We start from the raw sequence: 25,360 nt of genomic DNA on the forward strand, positions 1-25,360 counted from the left end.
TCTATTAAGGTGATGAACATCCCCACCATTCCTATACGGGTGGATCCGCCACTGGCACCACCAAGTTGAGCTAGCGGAGTTCGTTCTGAGATCCTTAAGGGAAAACAAGTATGAAGAACAATATGGATTTGCAAAATATAATTACAATTTCTATTTGCTATTATTAGATGGTGAGTGAGACTATTACAACTGTTATACTTTTTAAAAGCTAATGATCAACAGAGCTAAACACTAAGATCACTTTTTTAATGTTGCGTTGATAAATTATTTGATATTCTTGTGGTAATAAATTTGCGTTTAATTCACTTTTTTGTTTAATTCAAATTGTTGGTGTTAAATTCAAATTTAGTCATTACTGTTTCCGTTTTGTAAATTACATCAAACTTTGTTAGAATTTTATTTTGTAAATTCCTTCAAACCTTGTTTCATATTTTTTAGAGCATGATTTTGTAGAAGTCGGGGTTTTAGTTTTTGAACTTTATTTTATTTTAATAAAAATTAATTATTCATATTTTATTGCCAATTCTTCATTTATTATGGAACAATTATTTTTCTTTGAATTATTCTCAAAGGTTGTTAATTTATTTCGTTGTGCCTGTTACTTAATACATAATATATACATAGAAACATACTTCCTACCGAGTGGTCTCTTACGATACATGATATACTTGCATATATGAAAAGAGTAAACATTAATTTCATCAATTATCAATAGTTGTTGTGACTAGTAAAGGTAATGCATCGACAATCAATAATTTTTCATTAACGATGTGAAAATTGAACTATCATGCCATTCAACATATAATACAAACAATGATGCCCTCGTGTAAACATCAATAAAACGCTTTCGGCTTTTCTCTCATCATATCACACGAAAACTTTTCGATAAAAATGAAATTATTACGTCACAGAGATGATTGATCGCTTAAAGGAATATGATGTTTTGTATACGTAACGTGTATTAGATCTGCTAATATCAATATAAACTTAACTGATTAAAAGGCGTATTTAATAATAATTTTCTAATTACAATGGATTTATTGATAGATGGATTATTATTGTATTCAAAAGTTGTATTAGAAATTGAGTTTAGTAGCGAAAACAACAACAAGTAATTAGTATTTTAATTAAATCCGAAAACCTTTTCCATATACCGTTATAGATATCATAACTATTAATTATACTAAAAACAGGATACGCTTCGCAAAACTATGTAAAAAAATCGAATTCCTTAATGAAAATTATTAAAAATAAAATTTTCAATTGCTGAGTTAATTTCAAAATAACCTGTTGAACTCTGCCTAAAATTCTGTCTCTTTACAATTAAATGATTGTTAGTTGGTAGCATCTACAATTCAAAATATGTTTACAACTTACAACTGTAAAAATAGGTGCTGCTAGCTAATCAATCATTAATCAATTACTGTTCTGTTTTTTCTTTGGCTTGAGACACACGGTCGCAACGCCATTTTTCTAAAAGTATATTTCAAAGTATTATTTCAATTGATTTAATCGTATTCAATGTCTAATTTCTGGAGGAGAATCATATTCTCTCCAAACTAATTTCGAATCAGTTAAGAGTGTTTTTTTCATATAATTCTATATTTTTCGTCTTTGCGTAATTCACACATTTTAAATTTAACGGTTTTCGGTAATGATATTTTGAGTGCTACCACGTGCTGATCGGGTGTTATCTGTAGTATTTCAACATTGAACTCAATTTAAAATAATCAGTGTAACAGTATTTATGTAATGTGCTTTTTGTATGTTATTGGCAAATTTTGAGTGCATGTTTTTTTGTATGGTCGAAGTTATCAACGTGGTGCCGTGTAGAACGTTGCACGAAGCATGAGGTTCGATTGACCCTAAAATTCTCCTTTTTCAACTTATTTCCCAACCAATCCTCATCGTACTAAATCATTTGGCCATCAAAAACACGAAAGTACAAATTTCATTTTTCATACAGTCCATTAAATCAGTCAGTCTCATTTTTGTTCGCGCTATGCCCCTACATTGACTAATCAATCATCAAATCATAAAAATAAAATGCATTTCGATAGAAAATGCTTTAAAAAATTCGATCGAAATGCATTTCTGGTATTTTGGCGCTGATTATTGGACTATATATTTATAAGAATGTTTGGAAACCATAATCACTACCAAACATTATAATTTTTTTTTTTAATTTTGATTTTTTTTTTAAATTACATCAATGAAACATAGAAAACGACGTAAGCGTTAACTAAAAGAGAAATCTAAAATTACGACTTACCAAGTACACAAATCAAAATATTTTTCAAGAAAACGTCAAACTATTTAGTCAAATGTCAAAAATATTTCTGTACAAAAGAAATTCGATAATTAAGAATATTAGGAATGTCATTAGTTCAGCATCAAAAATTATAAGAAATTATGAAGACAAATCACCAAAATTTTCCATAAAGTCGATGAAACCGACATGGGTCAAAATAACTTGGTACGTACATTATAAAATTAAAAAACAAACTTAATTGACCTCCCAAAGCAGATTTCTGCATTTGAAATGATTTACCATAAGTACGGAGTGATAATGTTATACATTAACGACTATTTTATTCTCTGAGCAAAAAATTAATCGATCGCAAGTTAAAGATCTAATCAAATTTCTAGAAATTGACAGTTATTCCTATATTCTTAGGGTTTTACCTCGAAATCTAACGAAATAAGCTGAATTTTTGTAAAAACCTTTATTTTTATCGTACAAATGTTGTATCAAAAGTCACTTATGTCACGCGTGCACGTCCTTGGATATTCAAAGTCAATGGGTCGCGAAAATCAGTTTTTGTAAATATCTCGTTTCTTTTGCCTTCTATCGTATTCATATTTTCTACAAATTATGACTGAAACTTTATTTCTACATCGAACCATTTGAAATAGAGGGCGCAAAAGATGGAGCGCTCAGCTTAACGTACTACAGTGCAGAGTCGATATTTATAAATATAAGATATTAAATAATTTTTTAAGTAGTATTTAAAGAATAATTAAGGAAAAAAACCGCATAATCGATTGGGATTCACGATTAATCCTGTCTATTAAACGGTTTTTTCACTTTATTATGGATTAAATATACTACTTAAATAATTATTTAATACCTTATATTTATAAATATTGACCCTGCACTAAGGTACGTATACCTGAGATACTGTTTTTTATCCGATGGACCGTTTTTGAAATATCTGCTATTGCTATACATGCATTTAGTTATTGTAAAAGTTGATGCATGGCACTAATTCCCATTTCGTTCAAAACATTAAAAATATTTTGAAACGGAATTTTATATTCTCTTTTATCTAAGACTAAAAACAAAATTTTAAGAAAAAAAAAAACAAAATGGAAATAAAACCTACTGAGGAATCACTTTACAATTTTTTTTTCATTTAAAATATTTAAAAATGTCTGAATTTGCTAGTGAAAGTTTAATTTTAAATTATTTATTGTAATTGATCATAAAAATTTCCTTTTGACAAGTAATAACGTTTCATATATACAGGATGCTTTTTTAACTTGAAATATGCTTGAAGTTCGAAAAATAAGGTTTATTGCTAAAAATGCTTCAAGCAAAAAATGTTGGGTCCATAGGCGCACATCTTATTCATTAAACTTGACATAGTTTTTCCGGCTCAATGAAAAACTCACTCTTTTCCTTACCTGGTAGTAGACAGATGAACACTTTAAGTTATTATTGATTAAGAGAATAACATTTATTATTCGAAACATTTTTCTGCAAACCCTACAGTTTAGACAAAAACGGGTAGATTATTGTTACCCAAAAATAATTTTTCGTATGAATTCTACGGGATCTAGGCAAAAATGGTTAGTTTTTTTTTTTAATAAAATTCATTTTTGTTCAAATTGAATGAAGAAACGCGCAAAAAGCTATTATATATAGTTTCTTATTAAAAATGTTTGCGTTTTTATAAAGAACAACACGTATCAAACATTTGATAGAAGATTGCCCTGGAACTGCAGGTGTAGAAAGAGATGAACATATTCATCTCAAAATATACATTGCTTTGGAAATCTTGAATGTGTCCGAACAGGAGAAAATTAAGCCAGTAGTAGCTTACCTCAAATACATTCTTAAAAAAAAGAGGCGTACACCAAATGAAGCCGTCTATGTTTCCATTTTTATAGTAGAATCATTGTTTTTAATTTCTTTTTTTTTGGATTAACAACATTGTTACCACTATTATTGCAATTATTATTTATTTTTATTATTATTATTAAGTTTTTCATTTTGATTGATGCAAGTTTTATTTTCTTTTTCTATTTATGGTGTAAATTTTTTATTTTTATGTCCAATAAAGAATAAATATATATAAAGAACAACTTTCTAGTTTAAAGTGTTCATCTATAAATTAATGAGTGTCAGTTATAAATTAGAGGGAGGTCTTAATTGAACAGGATAACTTAGATTGAATTCAATACCCATATAAGATGTGTGCTTTTTAAACGTATTTTTCGAGTTTCACGCAAATGTCAAGCTAAAAAAGACACCCTATATAATCTTTATTTATGATATTAAAATATCTTGTAACAATGTATTACTGTTTTTATGGTTTTTATGCATTATTAACAATATCTTACGTTATTTAAGATTAAATAGAAAAACCATAGAATAACAAATATATTAACGTATATTCAGAATGAAACAACGTACAAAAGCATTCATATGTGTTGTTGCCAGTATAGTATTCTTTTTCATAACTGTTATATATTTCGCATTATCGTCAGTGATTGTCAATGAAATTGAGGGTCTTAAATTCGCGAGAGGAGCATCGATTGCAATAATGAGTATTGGATTAGCATTTTCACCACTTATAGTTTATTCAGTATATAATCGTAAATTTCAATTAATAATGACTTGGTTAATAATACAAGGAATTCTATGGCAATTAAATGTTATATTGACAGTGGTTATTTTACTAACAATAGTACGCCAAACTGGTCCATCAAAATCATCCAAATATAACGCAGGTAATTACCAAATTTGTTTTAGTTAAGGGCTTATCTTAGAACTTGATTAAAAGTAAACTCGGCGAAATTAGATGTCTCTTATTTGTTATTCAATTACCAGTGAGCACACTGTGTACAGGGTGAATCAGCAGGAGTGATCCCAACTTCAAGAGTAGAGAGTATTTGTGAAATAAATTTTCTTAAAGCTTATAATAAAAATATTCCTAATAGAACAAAGTTTTGATGATAAATATTTAGTTTGCCGTTTTGATGATTCGTAAGTAGCAACCAAAAATACCTCCTAGATAACAGTTACAGACGATAAATACTTACCTTTCCGTTTTTGTACCAAAAAGTAAAATTTCGGGTCAAAAACGGCATGATTTTTAGAATAAGTGACAGAGTGTATTCTGATATCGAATTCGTATTCAGCGACCAAAAATAGATTTAAGCCAAAATAAGAATTTCAAATAAATTTGGGCTACAAAAAAACATCCCCCCTCCGCTCCGGTGGGGCTCTAAACCCCTTTCTGACTTGGTAAAGTTGGCTGAATGTTCCTTGGGATCTTAGAAACACGTTACAAAATGTTTCATTCAAATCGGCGCTGTTTCCTCTATTTTCCATTTTCATGATTTTAATGTTTCTTTTTTTATGGTTGTTTCATGAATAAAAACAAAAAAAATGTAGATTTTTAAAAGTAGAAGTGTTTGTTTGATTTTGCCAAGTTCAAGGAAGCATCCTATATGTAATTCTAATAATCAAATATTTAAATAACGTCAAACCAATTTTTTCTTCAACAGCTGTATTTACAGTATATATAATACTAGATATTATATGGTTTTTAATTGGGTATGGAATATGGCGATATTGGAAATTATTAAATGATATTAAGAATTTTCCAATTTATGAAAGAATTAATTTAGAAACACAAGGAGGTAGAACTATTCAACCAGAAAGTATTGATTTTGATAGTGTATCTTTAAGAGATTTTGAAAGATTAGCGGCATTTGGATGGCGAAGAGGAACCCATTAATTAATCATTATAAAACCGTTTTTAAGTATTATTTCTTTCTTGTAAATGTTTTGTTCTGTGTACATAATTGTTTTTAGAATACACTGAAGTTTTTTTTATAAGCAAGTTTTTTTTTAGCATAGCAGAGACAATCTATATCTATAAAATGCTTTGTCCTGAAAGACTGACAGATCATTGCACAGCCTAAGCCGCTGATCGTAGAGACCTGAAACTTGGAGATTGGTTCTTTGAATGACGTAGGCATCCGATAAGAAAGGATTTTTCAAAATTCACCCCCTAAGGGGGTAAAAAGGTGATGCGAATTTTGTATATGGAAAACCCATGTTAATACTTCTGCATCATCCTTCAATGACTTGAAGACTGTAAACGGTGTCCTCCAACCAACTTTTCAATTAGCTTGCAAGAAACTTGGCTTGCTAGAGAACGATCAACATTGGGATTCTGCCCTTGAGGAAGCAGCTTTTTTTGAATCGCCATTTAAAATGCGTGAACTTTTTTCTATAATGCTGGTCTTCTGTCAGATTGCAGATGCACTAAGTCTTTGGGTGAAATACAGGGATAGCCTATCAGAAGACTGCAAACGACATGTGGAAAGGCTTTCTGGCATTATAAATGAACATCTAGCAGATGAAATCTACATTAAATGTCTGTTCACAATAGGAGAAGCTGTATTAGGGAGGACATAGCCTACGGCAGTACGGGTTGCCTCAGCCTCAAAGGTCTGAAGGCTTACACAATAACCGGGATTACTTGAAGGAAACAAGTTACGATGTCAATTCGTTAGCGTAGTATTGGTAAAAACAACATTTGTATATGTAATTATTATATGGATAAATAAAGTCGATGGTAAAATAACCTACAATTACCTACTATGAAAGCTCACAAATCATTAATAAAAGCATATCAACAAATTATTCATTCATAAATGCATATTAATTTTGCTTTTATAATGTCACATCATTTCAGCTCGTGTTTTATTTCACGTGATATACAGATTAAAACTTACAACTTTCAATTTCAATATAATAAAACAATAATGTGCTTTTATAACTCAAAATAAGAATACTTAAGTATATTAATACATAAATTTTTTTATCAAATTTCATAATTTATTTTTCACTACCGAAAGTACCCTATTGTCCCTTTGATACAGTCACTTTATAGCAAAAAATTGTGGTCAACCACGGAATGAGATATAATAAGCTGAATTTTCCTAAATAGCTTTATTTTATCTTTCCAAAAGTTTCCTTAAAAGTCTCATAAAATTTTGTGTCTGCGTCGTAAGTTCGTCAAAGTCAACGGTCAAAAAAATGCAGTTTTTTGCTATTATCTCGTTTTTATTGCTTCAATGTTGTTAATATCTATTATAAAAAGTGTAGAACATTAAATTTTTAACTTATTTTCTTTAAAACATTTGCTATGCCCTCAATCATTTTTGAGGTAGGGATAGATCATTGAAGCAATAGAAACCGAAATAATCGCGAAAAACTGACGAATTTAAACTAAATTTAGTATCTCGCATTCTATATTACATATATGCGGGCTATAATAGAATTAATATATATATCGCTCATATATTACATATACAGAATATAAAAATGAATGGTACTCCAGAGTACTACTAATTTTAAGATGTTAATATTATTTTTGGTTTAACAAATGTACAATTATATCCTATTGGTATATTTTAGTTAATGTTTATCTATAATTTAGTGCCATAATGTCGTTTAACTTGACAAAATCAGTAATATTCGTTCGTTGCACAGAGAGGATTATCTTGAAATGAAAAAAGAGTTAAGAATTCTGAGGGATATTCACGTATTAGTTTTGTACCTACGTGAAATACAAGACGTTAGGAATAATTATTTAAAAATTCGAAACTGTTCTTAATGAATCGTCTCATATCAATCGTAATCATCCCAAAATTCGACACCTAAGAGGGAGGGTGATATTCAAAAATTAACGATGACTTCACCAAATTATTGGGAGTTAAAGCTTCCTAACGTTCCTTATTTTGCGTAGGTTCAAAATTTTAATTATAATAAGTTGAAAAATAAATTTTTTGTTTTTCAAATTTTCATTATAATAAAATATTACTATGAAATTGTTTTGTAAATATAAAAAGGTATTAAATAAATAAATTTAAACAAACATAATTATTGTAACATTATTTGGAAATTATTTCATTTAAAATATTCTGATTCAAACCAATACCTAAGTTATTGTTTTATAAAATTTATTACAAAGGATCATATACAAACATGAGTCTGATATAATATGTCACAATGTGTTTGAAGAAAGTTGGATCGAAAGATGGGTAAGTTAAGTATCACATATAGGACATAACAAACGGACCAGTATTGTTTCAAGCTTGGTTGGAAATTGTTGAGAATGGGGGTAAGATTGCAAACCAAGACTTGCCCCTATTATCATCGAATGACCATCGTTTCAAGGGTATCAGATTTTGACCAAATCCCCGTTTTCAAACTACTTTTTACCCGAATTTTACATGCATTCATAAGTTTTATGATTTATGCATATTAAGTATGATTATTTTAGACGGGTTTGCCAAAGAAAGAACTTAAACCAGTGTGTGCACTTACTGTAAGTCAAGCGCCTCTGATCATTGGCCTATGTAAACTAATGAACAATAAATATTGATTCATCAGCCTTGGCGAAGGAATAGATAAGAGCTGACATATCAAAGCCTTCATTTATTAGTTTTGGTCAAGAATCGGGTCAAGGCTGGCAAAACCAAGACTTGGTAAATCAATGGAGATCATCTATAGGATGAAGAATAAATTGAATTAAATAACAGTGACAATGGCCAAAGTTCCTAATTTATGAAATTTCAGATTTTTAACACTTCAAAGAGCAATAGCCACAGTGACAACTTTTTAAATTTTTTTACATAAAAGCACTCATAAGCTCATAAATTGACTATATTACAGTTATTTTGTTGAGGCGAGGCAAATTAAAAAGATGAGACAACGAACCTACGAGACAATGAATTTATCTCGAAATTAAATTAACGAAACTACTTGCCGCACTCGATTTTAATTTTTATTGTTAAAATACTGATTAGAGGCGATGGCTTATTTTTTACGGATTTTTACGAAAATTAATTGTTGTTAGGAAGTTATTTTTTCCTGCTAGGATATTCATCCCGAAAAAGAAATCAAAACTATAGCGATCCAAAATGAGAAAACGTCTCCAAAATGGGAAAATAAAAATATGAATGTGTTTATTTGCCTATGGTCAAGTTCGTGTTGCTTAGCTAGGTATCCCCGAACAAACAGTCAAGATTTTGATGTTTTATGCGAGATAGATGTTGGATTTGCAGCCAGCTAGGAGCGCAGAATTTCTTGTTAAAAGCGTTATAGCAAATCAACGGGCCATAAACCCGAGATCAGTATTTAAAGGCAACAAAACAGCTTACCTATAAAAAGGCTTCGTCGAGACAAAATTGCTACCAAACTAGTAAAAACCCATCAAGCTTATCTTGTCTAAACGAGACCAGCAAGCTTTTTGAGAAATCAAAAAGGTGAATTTGTCAATAAAGAAGACGCATAAAAAGATTAAGAACCTCACCAAAACCTACTGAATAAAAATCTTACAAAAACGACCGATACAAAATAATAGACAGTTTTTTAAATACAACGGTCTGAAAGTAAATGATTATTTAAATATCTTTAATCGATGTATTTATACCAACTGTGTATTTTTTTCGCCCCTCTACTTCTACGAGTTCAAAAAATATATCAATATATGGGTTTATGATTTCGTTTTACGGTTTGATAATTATAACTTCTATCAAGAAGTTTAAAAGTTCTCAACTAAGTGCTTCGTTTACAAACCGCCTTTTATATTTATTTGAGGTTGTAAAATAATCTAAGACCTTCAGACCGCTATGTCACAAAAACTGTCCATTATTTTGTAACGAGCCTATGGTGGCTTTTGTTAAGAAGGTCATATAATATCAAAAATTTTGAGTAAGACCCAAGACCATATCTTTTAGAACGACACCCTTTCAAGTCTTACCTGTGGCTCAAGTGTCTATGTAAATTGGGTTTTTCGATTTTCGTGTTTTTTCGATGATGGTTTTTGTCTGCCGTAAACGTTAAAACGTAATCATAGGCAACGCAAAAAGTGAAAAAAGGACAGGATGTTTGCTTATTTGAAAATAGGTGTGTTATACGGTCCATTTTTTCTCCATTGGCAACGTGTACGACAAGCAAACGAAATAGTAAAAAAATTCAAATATTACGCCAATCATTCACTCATCTTCATCAATCTTTAAAAGGGCAGACAAAAATAATGATGAAAATTTTCCTTTATTAGGAGCTACGATATACGCAACTATCAACTTTCTTTGTTAAAATAGCTTGTTAAATATTTACTATTTTCATTTTATTTATTCACGAAGCAATAAAAAATACAATTGAAATGAACACAATAAAATGCAGATACACTGAGCAAGTAAATTGGCAGCTTTACGGGTGAACGACCGGGCGCCAAGCTTTCCTGGGCGCCGCGCGTGCCAGCTCAACTTAGCCACTTAATATGAATACGTATCGATATAAAGGAAAACTAATTTCAGCGTATTAATTCGCATATTATATAAACAGGTTTCGAACAAGCTATTGTAAAAACAACTGATTTATCATTAAAACTTGATAGGCTTTAAGTAGAGTTTTTTAATACTCTTTCGAACAACGTGCTTATATCTATAAAGGAAAGATTTCAACAGATGCAAGACTTATCACGTGGAATTTCTTATCTAACACAAAAAATAATATCAAAATAAAAAAGAAATAATTCGACATTGTTCTGTACTGCAAGAAAAGTTAACGGTCACTTTTAAATCGGATATTGAAAAAAAAAATTCCAACTTTCCCTCTCAGATTAATAATAAATAATAACGATAATATTAAATATTATACCACTAGAATATGAAATTCTAATAACACCAATGAAATAAATTTACCAATTAAATTCAACAAATTGTACAAATACAATTTAATCAATAAAAAATTTCAAATATCAAAGCAAATTGAAATTTTTGTATTATGAAACTTTAAACGTAAACTCCGTAAATATTATAACTTAAAAAAATAAAGTTTGTAGTAAATTTTATATCCTACAACTTTGCTTTCATAAAAATTTCAGTTTTCCTAATCGAGACCTTCTAAAAATTTTAAACGGTAACTAATGAAGATCACATTTGATGCTTACACCATCTTTGAGAAAATTGGGGCAAAAATCGAAATTTATATATTCCATATTTAATAATAATTTGATATTATAGGTAATAATTTAAGACATCTTAATTATTAGTTTTAGAGTCACTGGCATAAATAATAAATGAAACTGAACGAGCCACCACTAATTTAAAAAAATGCATCTTCATAGCTACCAAAATAATAGTTTTCAAAAGAAATTTTTAAGTATTAAACAAAATTATAACTAAACTCAATGATCACTGCGTGTAAGAAGTAAGCCTATAACTTTCATTGCAAAAACACATCTCTATCTCATTTTAATGTTATATGCTAATAAAAAGAGCCTTAAATAAACAACAACAAAAATTAATAATCGGCAAGATTATTACCAACAAAATACTTTTATTAATATTTTTCAGGATTTATCTAAATTTTAAGAATTAGAATGCAGCTTACACTTCACAGACTTTCACTCCCAATGTACCAGAATACAAAAATATTTATATATGTAAAGCTTTGAAGATCAATGCTTTCTCAATAAGCTGTTTGCAAACACTATTTCCGTATCTTTTCTGTTCGTATGAGGTATTACCCTACATTCAAACATATCATTTATTTAACATAAACTGACTATTTTTTAAAATGATCAATTCTAAAAGAAACTACTAATCTGTATTTTGTTATTCTAATTATACCAATATCGTAACATAACACTAATCCATCAACACATTGACATTTTAGAAAATTTACACGCATTAAGGTTTCTTCTCAAGAATTCTCGCTTCGATAACTCTCAAGAAATCAACCTGTAGTCGAGACGGAAAAAAACTCAACGCCTTGAGAACTCGAAAAATTAATTCCGTGCGCTAGGTAGATAAAAAAATCGCGTATACAACATTAGGTATATCGAAACTCAGATTCTAGTTCAATCGAAGTTTTCGAAATTGAAAACTAAGATAATGAATTATTTGAATTTCAACTAAAAAGGCCATTCAAACAGCTGATACTACAGACAAAACCACTTGCATAACTAGAAATTTATAGACAAAATAATTTCAGTGATTTTAGAAACGAACAACTAGCAACGACTTGAAAAAGTTTACAAAGCTGTAGTGACTATTAAGCCAACATCGAAGAAGAATGATCGCGTTTTCTCGTTATCGAAAACATTGTCAATATAATATGAAACCACCTATCTTTGTTGATTAATTTGCGGGTTACTGGTAGAATTTTAGTTAGCATACATACTATGCTCAAATTAACAAAATAGAACTAAAAGTTAACTCCAAATTTGTTTAACTAATCGAAAGATTGTGATGTTATTGGCATAGTATTTTATAATTAAAATAATAAAAGAAAATGCATTTTTAGTTTAGTTTAAAAATATAAAAATATACAAAAAATATTTTTAGCCTTTTTAATGATAAGCTCTTAATTTTTTTCAATTCTCTTTAATTAAGATTACTAGACAAGATATTTGTCAATATTTAGTTTACGCCTGTATGTATCATATTTCATCAAATACAGTCGAAGACCATAATGTAAATAAATATCGTATGCATGATTATAAGTCAACAAAAAAAAAAACAATAAATAATCTTAATGAATGGTTTGAGATGGTTCTTACCGTTATATGCACTATTATCGCCCATTAAATGCCTGAAATTAAATTTTTCGTGCTACAATAATCTAGTCATTTAAAGGGGGTTAATTCCGAAACGAATAGTTTTAGAGGGTAAAGTCCATTCAAACTTTCGATCAGAATTACAATATCGTCCTGTAGCCAAAAATTTTAACCAAAATCCAAATTCAAAGTTAAATGAGCGGCGTCCTTTTGATTGCGAAAATAGATGTAGGTCTTATTAAATACCAAAAATACCTCTTGTCATTTTGACGTGAATACCATGATCGGAACCATGTGACCACAATTTTAATAATATTATAGATGTTTAAGAAAGCTCCCCCCCCTCTCCCCAACAAAACTTAGGGCATATACAACTTCATCTTTAATTGACTAACGTTTGTGTACTTTATAAATTGCAGATACAAATCGAATATTACTACCAAATAGTCGATTCATTTGAAATAAATTTTAATGTATGCATTTTCCTCTAAAATTAAATTCTAGCATAAAATAATATTTATTCGCTTTATTCTCATAGAGCTATGATAGCATGTGTTCCTAAAAAAAAATTCAGATTTATAAATGTAATATTAAATTTAAATAAAAAAAAAATTCAATTTAATAATAAGAATTGCATTTTTTCGAAAAACGTAAGAAACGAAGCACAAATATATTTTTATAGTAAGTTCGTCTATGTTAATAACTTTTATACCCGGGTAAATTTTCAAGATCATTTGAAGATCAAGTTCACATGACCTTGAAACAAGAATTCCAGCATTTTTCTGTAGCTAGCGTGTTTTCTTTCGATTTAATACAATAATGACATATTTTTAAATCGTATTTCTTCCCAAAGCTAACGATTTTCGAAAAATTGTTTTAAATTAAAAATGTTAGAGTCTTTAGTTAGGATGATTAACTTTCTAATTTAAAGTGTGATTCTATCTCTTACTATTTAGGATCTAAATTGACTATTTAAGCAACCCAGAGAACTAGGTCCAATCTGATGTCAGAGCATGATGTCCTCTATCAAAATCTATAAAAATTTTTTTATTTATAGTCTACATACAGAGGGGGGTATGTTTTGGTGACTAGAAAACGGTTCATGAAATATGTAGGCCCGTAAGTACATTTAATTTTACTTATATTTATTAAAAAACTGTGTAAAAATAAGTCGGTTCTTCATAAATTTTCATACCCCCGTTTTTTCGACATGTGGTGACACCAAACGGCCCAATATTTTGGTAGGCCATTATTACTCTCTCTTATTATATTCATTTATCTTGCATTCAAGAAAAAATCAAACGGTTGTTCATATATTTTGTGTCCCGTCTTCCCCTATTTCAAATTTTCGTAAATGTAAATGTTGTAGGTTACACCGAAATCACCCACTCACCCACTCACGAAGTTTCGTAAGTGTGTTAATCACGAAACTATATCCCCTCTCTGTACTGTAACTATTATTTTTTGATTGATTAAATGCAAAACAATCTATTAGCCATAATATATTAAAATGGTCCACCCTGTATATGTAGCCTCGCTCCATATGTTTTATATCAATTACAAAAAATTTTGAGATACTATGGAAAGCAATTTCATTTAAAATGAAAAATGGCCCTTTGGTATTTTATTTAAATATGTCTAACAAAAATTTCATTTCAAAAAGTGCATTAAGTTTCTAGACGAAAATTAACTGTCAGAAAAAAATAAAATAGAGTAATGAATGAAATTATTTTAACAAATATGTCTCGGTTGTACAGAAGCGTTTACCTTCAGTTTGTATTAAATGTTTTATACACTAGCTTCCAGTACCTTCAACGTCAAACATTAAGAAATACACTTGGGATTTTTAGAATGTTTATATGACTTTATATCATTATTGTTCTGTTTCTTTTTAGTCCAGACGGTGACGAACTGCACTTCATGATTAAGCAATGAGCATAACTAAATGCAAGTTCGCATTTTTTATAACATCGATATAAATTTTGTAGAAAATAAATCATTTTACCATGGAAAAGACTTGTCGTCAGTAGATTTTTATGGGCGACGGTGGAAAATGTTTGCCTGAGTGTACTTAAAAAAGTTATAAACATGCGAACTTGTGCTTTTTCGATTTACCCCCATAGAGTGAGGCAGATGTACTCTACTTTCGGACACCACATTCTCTTTACATTTGAAAAAGCAATTGTATTTGATATCATGAACAATTCCCAGCATTTTATGATTCTTGACATATTTTACCTAGCCATACCATTTTCGATATAATTGATTAAGATTTGAAAAAATAAAAATTCGGATTCAGTTTCAGATTTTCACCGAAAACTTTTTATTGAGGAAAATAAAGAAAATAAATTTTGTGATTCTGGTCATTAATTTAATTTGAAAGTAATTAGATATTATATTTTAGACGATAGTAGATATTTTTAACTCGTGGCAATTTTCATCAAATCTCACCGTTTGCGATATATAAGAGTTTTTTTACTCTGCAATGAGAAGCAACTACTAATTTTGGGGTCAGATGTGCATGTGTATTAAATACCGAACCCTTATCAAGAGGGTCATGTCGACAACTTCCATACTATTTTGTTATATAAATTAGTAGATAAATTGTTTGAGTTATATACAGTGTGTTCATTTCAAAAGTATCCACACTTAATAACTCTTGACCTTCACAAACGATACTTAAACAATTTTTGATTTCATTCTTCGCCTCAGCCTCCCTCACTTTGAAAATTCAAATGGCACCTGCTACCTTGCGATACATCATTTGAAAGAGCAAAAAATTCTGTTTTGATACCGAAAATTCTTCACATGGAAATGCGTTACATTTTTTTTTTTGGACCAAAGATTTACTGGGAAATGGCATTGGCAAGAGACGTACTTGGAAATGGCCTGCAACACCACCAGACTTAAAACCTCTCGAATTTTTATCTGAAAACTAAAGTTAGCAAAGCTCCTCCCGCCAGTATCGTGGCCATTGCGAACATGTCATAAAATAATTTCTTATGACTGAAATTTAATTCAACAGTATATCAATTCCGCAATGTTTTGCTAATAATACTTGATAAACTTGATCTTCTGAGCAATTTTATGCCATTTCAAATGATGTATCAAAAGGTAAGGGATGCCATTTGAAATTTCTAAACCTCGATTTCTCCCTATCTTAACCGTCGTGTTTTAACTCAAAACAATAATCACATCAGGTCAAATGTAATTAAGGGTGGATACTTTTAAAATGAACACACTGTTATATAAAATTATTAAGCTAGAAGTTATTTCGAGAAGAAAATTTATCTGAAAATATATAGGCAATGTTTTCCAAGATGGTATTTTCAAACTGAAAATAAATGAAATCTTTAATAAAATGCGTAGAATGATTAAAAAATTTATATTTTTCATATCGAAAATCGAAATGAAAAGTTTTACGAAAATTGTCCGTTTTGATATGTCTTATATTACCTTTTTAAAAAAATGTATGTTTGTGTTGTGAAAAACAAAAAAGGCGACACTTATTTAGTTTTAATATAATTATAAATAAACTCAAAATCAATAAACGGTCCCAAACATCGGACAAGATGTTTTATTATATTATAAAATTGATATATTATTCTTAATATAAGGAACAGGCTTAGGTATTTTTTGGATTTAATATAATATTTAGAAAGATGTAGTTTGGTAAGGGTAAGGTTAAGCAAAAATTACCAAGTTACAAAAGTTACTTTAAAAAACATTTTAAGTAATATTTTATCAATTTTGGGTAGAGTTGATTTGAACACATTTGACGATTTCATTCCCTCCAGCTCCACGGCTCCAGAGGAAGGGGTCCTAGAAGGTAGTTATATCAAACCTAGGACCTTGTTGATATAAATACATACGAAGTTTCACTGCTGTCCCCTCAGCCTCTCCCTAGAAAATCCCATTTTCCTGTATTTTGAAATGTTTTCCCTAGGGTGTGGCCTTCTCGAATTTTCCCGAATATGTGGCTTATACCAATCCTAGGAACACCTTATGGTTTAGCCTTGTGCCAAGTTTAATTGAAATCGAAAGCCAAGAAAAAAAGGTTTTCCCAAGATTGTGGGCCTTCTCGAATTTTCCCGGATATGTGGGTTATACCAATCCTAGGAACACCTTAAGGTCTAGCCTTGTGCCTAGTTTAATCGAAATCGTTTGAGCCGTTTTTGAGAAAACCCCAAAAACAAAAGTTTTTCCCAAGAGTGTGGGCCTTCTTGAATTTTCCCGGATATGTGGCTTATACCAATCCTAGGAATACCTTAAGATCTAGCCTTGTGCCCAGTTTAATCGAAATCGTTAGAGCCGTTTTTGAGCAAACCCCAAAACTCCTGTTTTCGCCTAGAGGGAAGTACCCTTAAAAAAAGGCATAGGGAAAAAATCGTCTGGAATTATGACTAAACTGAACCTATGTACCGAGTTTGAGAAAAATCGGTTGAAAATTGAAGGCTCCAGCTTGGTAACAGACATACCGACATACCGACGGACGCAACATTTTTTAAAAACCACTTTTTTGGAATCAGGGACCCTCAAAACGTGTATTTCCGTTGAAACCCCGATATCGATTTTTTTTTCGATCACAATACTTCAATATATTTATAATATAATAAAGTAAAAACATCGTTTATACACACTTTGATTGTAAAAAAAAGAACACATGTCAAAAAATTTCGGCGACTCACAGAAAAAAAGCGCGATTCTTGCGAAAGCAACAGATGAAAAAATGCCGTCTTTTTACATGTCATCTTGTATTTCTATCTATTGCGTTGTTTGATATAATGTTGGAAGCGATAGATGCTTTCGTTTATTCAAAAGTAACGCTCATAGTTTCAAGAATTTTTTTTTAGATGGTTAATTAGGCCCTTAAAGGTACAATACCTAGTTCCGATTATACGTTATCACTTAATTAGTTTGCGAGTTATTAATGATATAATATTTCTTGAAAACTGAACCGTTTTTAGAGCAACGTTCCTTTATGGACCTTATTTGTTTAAAAGGCTCAAATACCTTACAAAATTCGACAGGCCGTTTCAATTTTTTTAAATATTTTTATTGGATTACGTATGCTCACCAGAATTCTTATTATTTGACAGGTACAAATTAATAACAGCGGTATTTTCAATTATCGTATTTCAACGATTTTTGCATGCTATATATGTTAACAAAAGTCGATGGCAATACAATCTATAAAACAAAATTTCAGATAATTGGTAACTCTCGGAAATATCTAATTTCTTTAAATTGTGTACTATTTTTAAACTCTCTCGAGTTTCACCAAACCGTACCATGTCTGCCATTATGCTTTATGCTTATCAAGGAGACGATTTAGTATACCAAAATCTTAAATCAGTACATTTCAAATAATAAAAATCCTAAAGAGCCAACGTGGTTCAACTAACACAAAATTTTTTTTAGTATGTCAATCTTTATCAATTAGCACTAAATAATAGCAAAACAAGAATTCAGTGTATTTTAGTCTAACGTGCAGCATATATTTTAATTTAATTCACATTACATCATATACCTAAAAAAACGATGTTCACCAAATGTACTTCTAATGCCCTCGTAACTGCTTTATTTTAATAAATACTTCCTCTAGAATACTGTAATTGCAAAAACAATGTACTTTCTTTTTACCACATCCGTAAAAAAACTAAATACAAATTAACTTACGATCTCGATAAATATTCTAAATATAAGTATTCAATACATTGATTTATACAGTACATTTTTAAGTTTCGGTTTTCCAGTCCTTTTCCATTCCTAAATCATGTTTTGGTATTCCGATCTTTGACAAAACCTAATAAATCACATCTTTACTAGTTCTTACTCAAAAGCCAATCAGTTCAACCCGATTTGGGCGTAGACCATATACCCAGACTAGAACCAAAACCTAATACCCAAGCTTGAGTGAAGGCTTGACACATTCATGCTTGGCCCGATTTTATCCAAACTTGGTCCAAATCAATATGATGTGAGGTGTGAACCAAATTTAGAAAATTTGTTATTTCCTATAAAATGGTTACTCATATAATACTTAAAAAAGCTTGTCATAACAAATCAATTTGTTTATATTTTAACACTACGATGAACTATTGATTATCTTGATACATATTTATACAAATAACAATGTGTGTGTGTGTGTCAACGACTGATTCTATCCATTTAAAAGAAGGTCATCAAGGTCGATATTCAAGTTGTCTTTTAAGGAGATATGCAAGGTTGAATAACAAGTTTTGCTTAACAAAGTTTCCAAAAATCAAAAAAAATTCCTTGGTAATCGGGCTTTTTATTATTATTTTATCGTTCAAGGTTGGCTGAACAAATGATGGATCATATGGGTTATCGTTTTCAATTGGATGTTTCTATATCATAAAATGTAGAGAGTGTGGTAAAGAAACTATCTAAAGTATTTAGACAATCTTGTAGTTTGTAATAATGCCATAAAAATATAATGTTGTCGATGATATAAAAACAAAATTTTAATTTAATTATGAGTTCATCGAAGATCCATCAACAGACAATTTGATGAACAGAGACGACTATAGTTAGACGATTGATGATTGAAGAGCGATATCTATATTATCTTTGTAAAGCCAAAAATAACACATTACTTGACTACAAAGCATGTATTTGGTGTATAAGTATGTACCGTGTAATAAACCAAAACTTTTTACAATACCTTAAAGACAGGAGCAACTAGTACTATACCACGTATAGTACACCTCAAAATAAATCGGTTTAGCTGAACTTACCTTGGTCCCTACAGAACCCGTACGTTTGATTTGATAAATTGTTTTTTAAAAAACATTTAAAAACGAAATTACACATTATTATTTATTTAAATTTAGTACACAAAAAAATCAATATCAAAATCATGCTTAATATCATTGGCGTAGAATGAAGGAAGTCTTAGTACTAAAACCCTCAAATTGGTTCACCAAGGATTTGTTGTATGAAATAAAGGATTAAGTAAGTTGTTTACTACAAAAAATATTGTTGTTTCAACGCAGAAATTAAAGTATAAAAAATTATGTGAATGAATACCGAATTCTAGCATAATCACGTACTCCATTTTCAAATGTTTAAAAAACGTGAGGTGTTGTGAGACACCCGGTTGGAGATATGTTCCTATCGTATCTTCGTGTATTATAAATGTAGTGCTAACTTTTTACTCAGATTTGCTTTGATTTTTTTGCTGGTTTGAATAATTGATTATGCACCTGTTAGATCATTTTGAGCATTTATCTTCTGTCTATTTTTTAAAATATTCAGAATACTCAAAATCCATGGCAAACTGAATCAATTTAAAAAAGTTTTAGTTTATTGGATAACATCGTCGGATTTTGGGGTCGTTTTAAATTGTTGAAAATTTTTTGGCTGTACCTCCCAACCAGCAAACAAATTATAACGTGCGATAAGGAACATAGTTCCGAAAAAAAACATTTCTAAATTTTGATTTCAGTGCTATTTAGGATTCAAATCGTCGTTATAGCAGGTATCGCGTTATATTTTGAGGTATAATATATATCTATGTAATACATAGTAAAGCTTGCGTAGTTTCAACACACTTATAGTCTTTAGAGTCATACTAATCGCAAGACACTCTAAACAGCCATTTCATTAATAAAATTTTTTTTAAATGAGCCAAAGGTTTGCTTTATCGTTTTGTTTGATCCATCGCTCCAAGTCGACAAAATATGTGCTAACTGAAATAGAAGTGGAAATTGAATTGAATGAAAGGAAGGTCTAATTTTGTAATTTTCTTATATTTTATTTGTCGATATTATAGACGGAGAGTATGTAGTTCGTTTATCTTTTAAAAACTTTTCCTAAACTTTTATGTCACGGATTTGTAAACATATGTATACTTATATTTTTCAAATGTTTAATGGTATGAAAAACTAAATATAGCAGTTGACCGACCTCGACAGAGAGTCTAGCTAGAAAACTCTCTCCCACATAATATAAAAGGCAACCAACACTCAATGATCATTTATTTTACATTAGAATGTCTGTAAATTACTTTAGTTGTATGCCTCATGTTTTTCTAGTAAATTATTCTTCGAGAAACTCCTTCTTCTATGTTATATAAAAAGAACGTGTATATAAAATAGTGTTTCAACTTTACAATTTATACTTAAATTTCTACTATATTTCAAATCAATTTATTTGTTAGCTTTGATATTTTCTTCTCTACCTTACGCATTAAGAGATATATTATTCTAGAAAAATAGAAAAAATTTTCTTTGCTCCGTATTCCATTAGTAGGTAGGTAAGTATTTATTTTATCACATTGCTAATTTATTAAGGTCATTGGCTTTACGCTGAGCGTGGGTCAGGTGATTTTTGCTGCACCTATAAATCCGACAGAGTCGAGCGATAATACTTAATAAAGAACTACTTAATAAAGGACTTACTTAATAAAGGACCTCTCATTTTCATATAAGATCCGGTACAATTCTTCATTGAGCTTGACTAATTTTCGAATGGAAAATTTGTGCAGGATTCCGTTTAAAAAAAAACTCCTGAATGTAAAAGTGGAAAACCCGGTAGGATATTGTTTAAAATAATTTTTTTAAACAAATAAATAATATTGACCAAATCGCTTCGGAAGTTTTAGTTTTCGAGTAAAAAATGCATAAAATTTGAAAAATGCGATTTTTACGATTTTCATACACTATCTGATTTTTTTCTTTCGCTCGAAATTTTTTGCGGGATGTTGTTGAGTAAGCTTTACACTATATATAAAAGCTATATTTTTATTTTCTGTTCTATACATGCTAGAAAGATGACCAATCGACTCAAAATAAAGTCAAACAGAAACAGAAAATATTCCATATCCGCAAAAACTAAAAAATTGGCGCGATCTTCAAAATCGGTTCAGCTTTGCAAAGGTTAATGGAGAGTGTTCTTAGATATGGTTGAAGTGCAAGTTCTAGTTTCCGTACCCCAAAAATTTGTCGGAGGTTTTTGAAATTTTGTAAATTTCACTTGTTAATATAATGAATAGGCTGTGAAATTAGACTCCCGAGAGGCATTGCTTATTCGGTTTCTGTAGCTAACAGCCATCCAGAGCACCTCAGCATGTTATTATTTGTTATTTTAATATGATTATGATTTCTATTTTTAGCCCCCGAACTAAAAAAAAGGAGTGTTATATTATAATTCTAACCTATGGTTGTAGTTTAATAAATAAAAATTAACAAATAATGATGTGGGTGGCCTCTGTTATAGGCCTATGTCAGAGAAACGGAGGTTAAACCCCATTATTATTATTATAAATTTGACCGCTATGTGTGCCTGTCTGTCTGTGGCATCGTAGCGCCTAAATGAATGAATCGATTTTGATTTTTTTTGTTTCGTTTGAAAAGTAATTTAATGGATAGTGTTCTTAGCTATATGTAAGTGTGAGTTTAGGGTTACGTAATCGAAAAACTAAAAAATAGGCAATGATCTTCAAAATCGGCTCAGTTTTGAAAAGGCTTTAAGGTGAAAGGTAATTTAATGGAGAGTGTTCTTAGATGCATTTTAAGTGCGAATTTAGGCTTCCGCTCACGAATAATTTGTCTGGGGTTTTTTAAATTTCGTAAATTTCACTTCTAGGAAAACAAAACCTTAAACAACATCAATATATTTTCATAAAATAATAATAGGTATAAATAATAGTTATAAATTTCAATAATTAATACATTAAAACATAATAAATTGACACTACATTCAGTTATCAATTTATGAATATAAATGCTTAATAAATTTTAATACGCTTTTAGGATTTTGTGGTAAGCTCTGATACAAATCAATAAACAGGGAGGAGCAGTGAGGTTGTTTTTAAAGTATATTGCATTATAGAACTAAATTGTATCAGTTTTTCACGACATTTTAAAGAATGATAAATTTTTATTTAATAAATACATATCTCAAAGGAAATATTTTTCTTGACCTTGGCTTTCCTGCAAATGACTGTGGAAATTATAGCTGTGTTCTTGTTTTGATTTTTTCATATAGAAAAAATTTTGAGCTTTTTACAAAAAAACTATCTTATGGTAAATAAGAAATTAAAGCAGTATTCTAGAAATTTGAAGAAATTGATTTTTTTTTTGTATATTGTTAAAGGCTAGACCCTTAAGAATATGTCCTTAAACGGATTTTTCGAGATCGAATAATTTTCAGAGATATAGCGGATTTAACGAATTTCGAATTGATCGCTGTGTCCTGCGAACTTCTGCCTCTTCAAAAAGCTTTGGAAAACAAAACATTTTAGTATTTGCAAGCTAATATATTGGAAAATAAATGGGCACATTTTATAAAAAAATTTGGAAAACGGTTGACCCTGCAGGTCATCCCTGTAACTTCCCTTTAAGTATTGACTCATAACGTGTAAAAAATTTTATCTATTCTGATGTTATATCCACTCGCATTTTATTGTAATTAGATGTGATCTTAGTGTTTGATAAAACACTATTTTTTAAATTTTCAAATCGCGATAACTTTAGAATGAATAAACCGATTTTCACGCGGTTGGTGGCATTCGACGCAGTTTTTGAAGCTTCATGAAGAATCTTAAAGTTTCAATTGATAGAACAAAAAATTTTGAGGTTATTCCGAAAAAACGCTTTTTTGGGTTTTCTTTCGTCAACGATAACTCACGAACGAATCAACCGATTTTGACCGGACTGGTGGTGATCGACGTGGTTTTTTGATGTTGAGAGCTGATTAGTTTTTGGAATTGATCGATACAGCCGTTTAAAAGTACTTCAAAAAAAACCACTTTAAAAAAAATTTTTTTTGCAAATTTTTTTGAGATTTCTCGAAATCTATCGGTTCGAATCGGTCCAAATAGGCCTCAAAATCTAAGTCAAGCCCTTTCGAATGGCACCAACCGCGATCAAATCGGACAAGCCGTTCAAAAGTTATGAGAGGTTTACATACACACACACACACATATATATACAGCCATACAGACACCCTCGCGGAAGTAGTCAGGGAAGCTTCCTGACACCTTAAAACGTCGAGATCTGATGAAAACTCGATTTTGGCAAAACGGAGTGAAAACAATAACTTCCCTATTTTCTTAGCGGGAAGTTAAAAAATTTTTAATTCTCAAAAATAATAAAAATTATAATACGAATAACAGAGTCCCTAGCACTTCTGCGTCCTGCTTGAGAACAATATGTCACCGGAGGCAAAACATCTGGAAATATTTATTAGTACTTACATTTTTTGGATAGGTAATATGTTAAAAGAGTATTTCCCTTAAATAAACACATCAAGAGTATTATACTTTTTTGAGTAAACTTCTTCAAAATTATAGGAGCTGACATGCATTTAATGTAAAAATCCTAATCGTCTGATGGTTGGAAGGTTGATACTTGACGCAAAATATCTATTTCCTCTAAACTTGGCATAGAGATCCGCTGATGTCAAAACGCTTTTTATTGGCTTCATACGTATGTTTGTATGTAACGAAAACTTTAAACATAATTTTGACACCCTCCTAACGTCAGGTTAACTTAAAATTTATCATATTTATCAAGGGCCGATGGCAAAACAATAATTTAATAAGTTTATTTGATTATTCTGATCAAGATTTTCAAGAATGACGATTTCCATATCTGAAAATATATTTATTTGCGCTTCCACCATATTTATACTGAATTTTTGATAAATAAATAATAGTCTAAAAAAAGCTAAAAACTCAAAATAAATAACAGTCTAAAAAAACTAAAAAACACGCTTTGTAACTAGCTGAACTAAAAGGTTGAAAATAATTTCTTTAAATTCAAAAAAAATCATTTTATCGTAAAAAAGCAAAGGTTGCTTTTTAAGATATTTCATAATGACTTAGCTTTTACCAATATCTGTCTATAAAATAAATACAATAATTTAAATTTAGCACCCCACGCTTTTTTACGATTAAATGATTTTATTGAAAAATAATACATTCGACATTCAGCTTCTGGAAGATTTAATATTAAAAATTTTTGTTCGTCCTTCTGATACTGAATATTATCGACTTCCAGTGAACTTATAACCACGCATTTAAGTTAATTTGGTACTCGATAAAATTAAAACTTATGATTCAGTAAGTAAGGTGGTCAGAATAAATTTTTCAATAGCCAAAGGATAACACGAAAACATCGAGTTTCCCAGTCAATTGCATAGGAAACAAAAGTGTTGTTATATCACGCACTATCAACCTACTAACCATCAGACGTAATAATTTTTTTCATAAAAATGCATGTCATCTCCTGTACTGAAAATAATAACATGGTTATATGTCTTTTTGTACTCTTATGTGTGTACACTTTTACAACGAGTGTGTGTGTATTCTCTATGGTACATCAATTTACATTTTTCAGTGTATTTATTTTACACTAAGTGTACTACTTACTACATCGACAAAAGAAACAAACAGAATATGCTATAAAAATTTTATAATTCATATAATTTTTACCCTATATTTCTTGCCATGTAAA

The 25,360-nt window shown here is 30.0% G+C and overlaps 1 protein-coding gene across 1 annotated transcript; it reads left to right on the forward strand.

The window, feature by feature from the left end:
- The first annotated feature begins 2,197 nt into the window (after positions 1-2,197).
- On the forward strand, positions 2,198-6,029 carry LOC123290883. The gene is made up of 3 exons (XM_044871242.1): positions 2,198-2,476; positions 4,637-5,016; positions 5,797-6,029. Exons 2-3 carry the CDS (start codon positions 4,686-4,688, stop codon positions 6,027-6,029), a joined length of 564 nt encoding a protein of 187 aa, XP_044727177.1. The 5' UTR covers positions 2,198-2,476; positions 4,637-4,685.
- The last annotated feature ends 19,331 nt before the right edge of the window (positions 6,030-25,360 follow it).

Source organism: Chrysoperla carnea, chromosome 1 (genome assembly GCF_905475395.1).
Source record: "Chrysoperla carnea chromosome 1, inChrCarn1.1, whole genome shotgun sequence".
NCBI classification, from domain to species: Eukaryota; Metazoa; Arthropoda; class Insecta; order Neuroptera; family Chrysopidae; genus Chrysoperla; species Chrysoperla carnea.

Coding starts and splice junctions, on each gene's coding strand:
- LOC123290883 (XM_044871242.1), top strand. CDS start 4,686: ATGAAACAACGTACAAAAGCATTCATATGTGTTGTTGCCAGTATAGTA. Junction 5,017..5,796: donor ATCATCCAAATATAACGCAG/GTAATTACCAAA, acceptor TTTCTTCAACAG/CTGTATTTACAGTATATATA.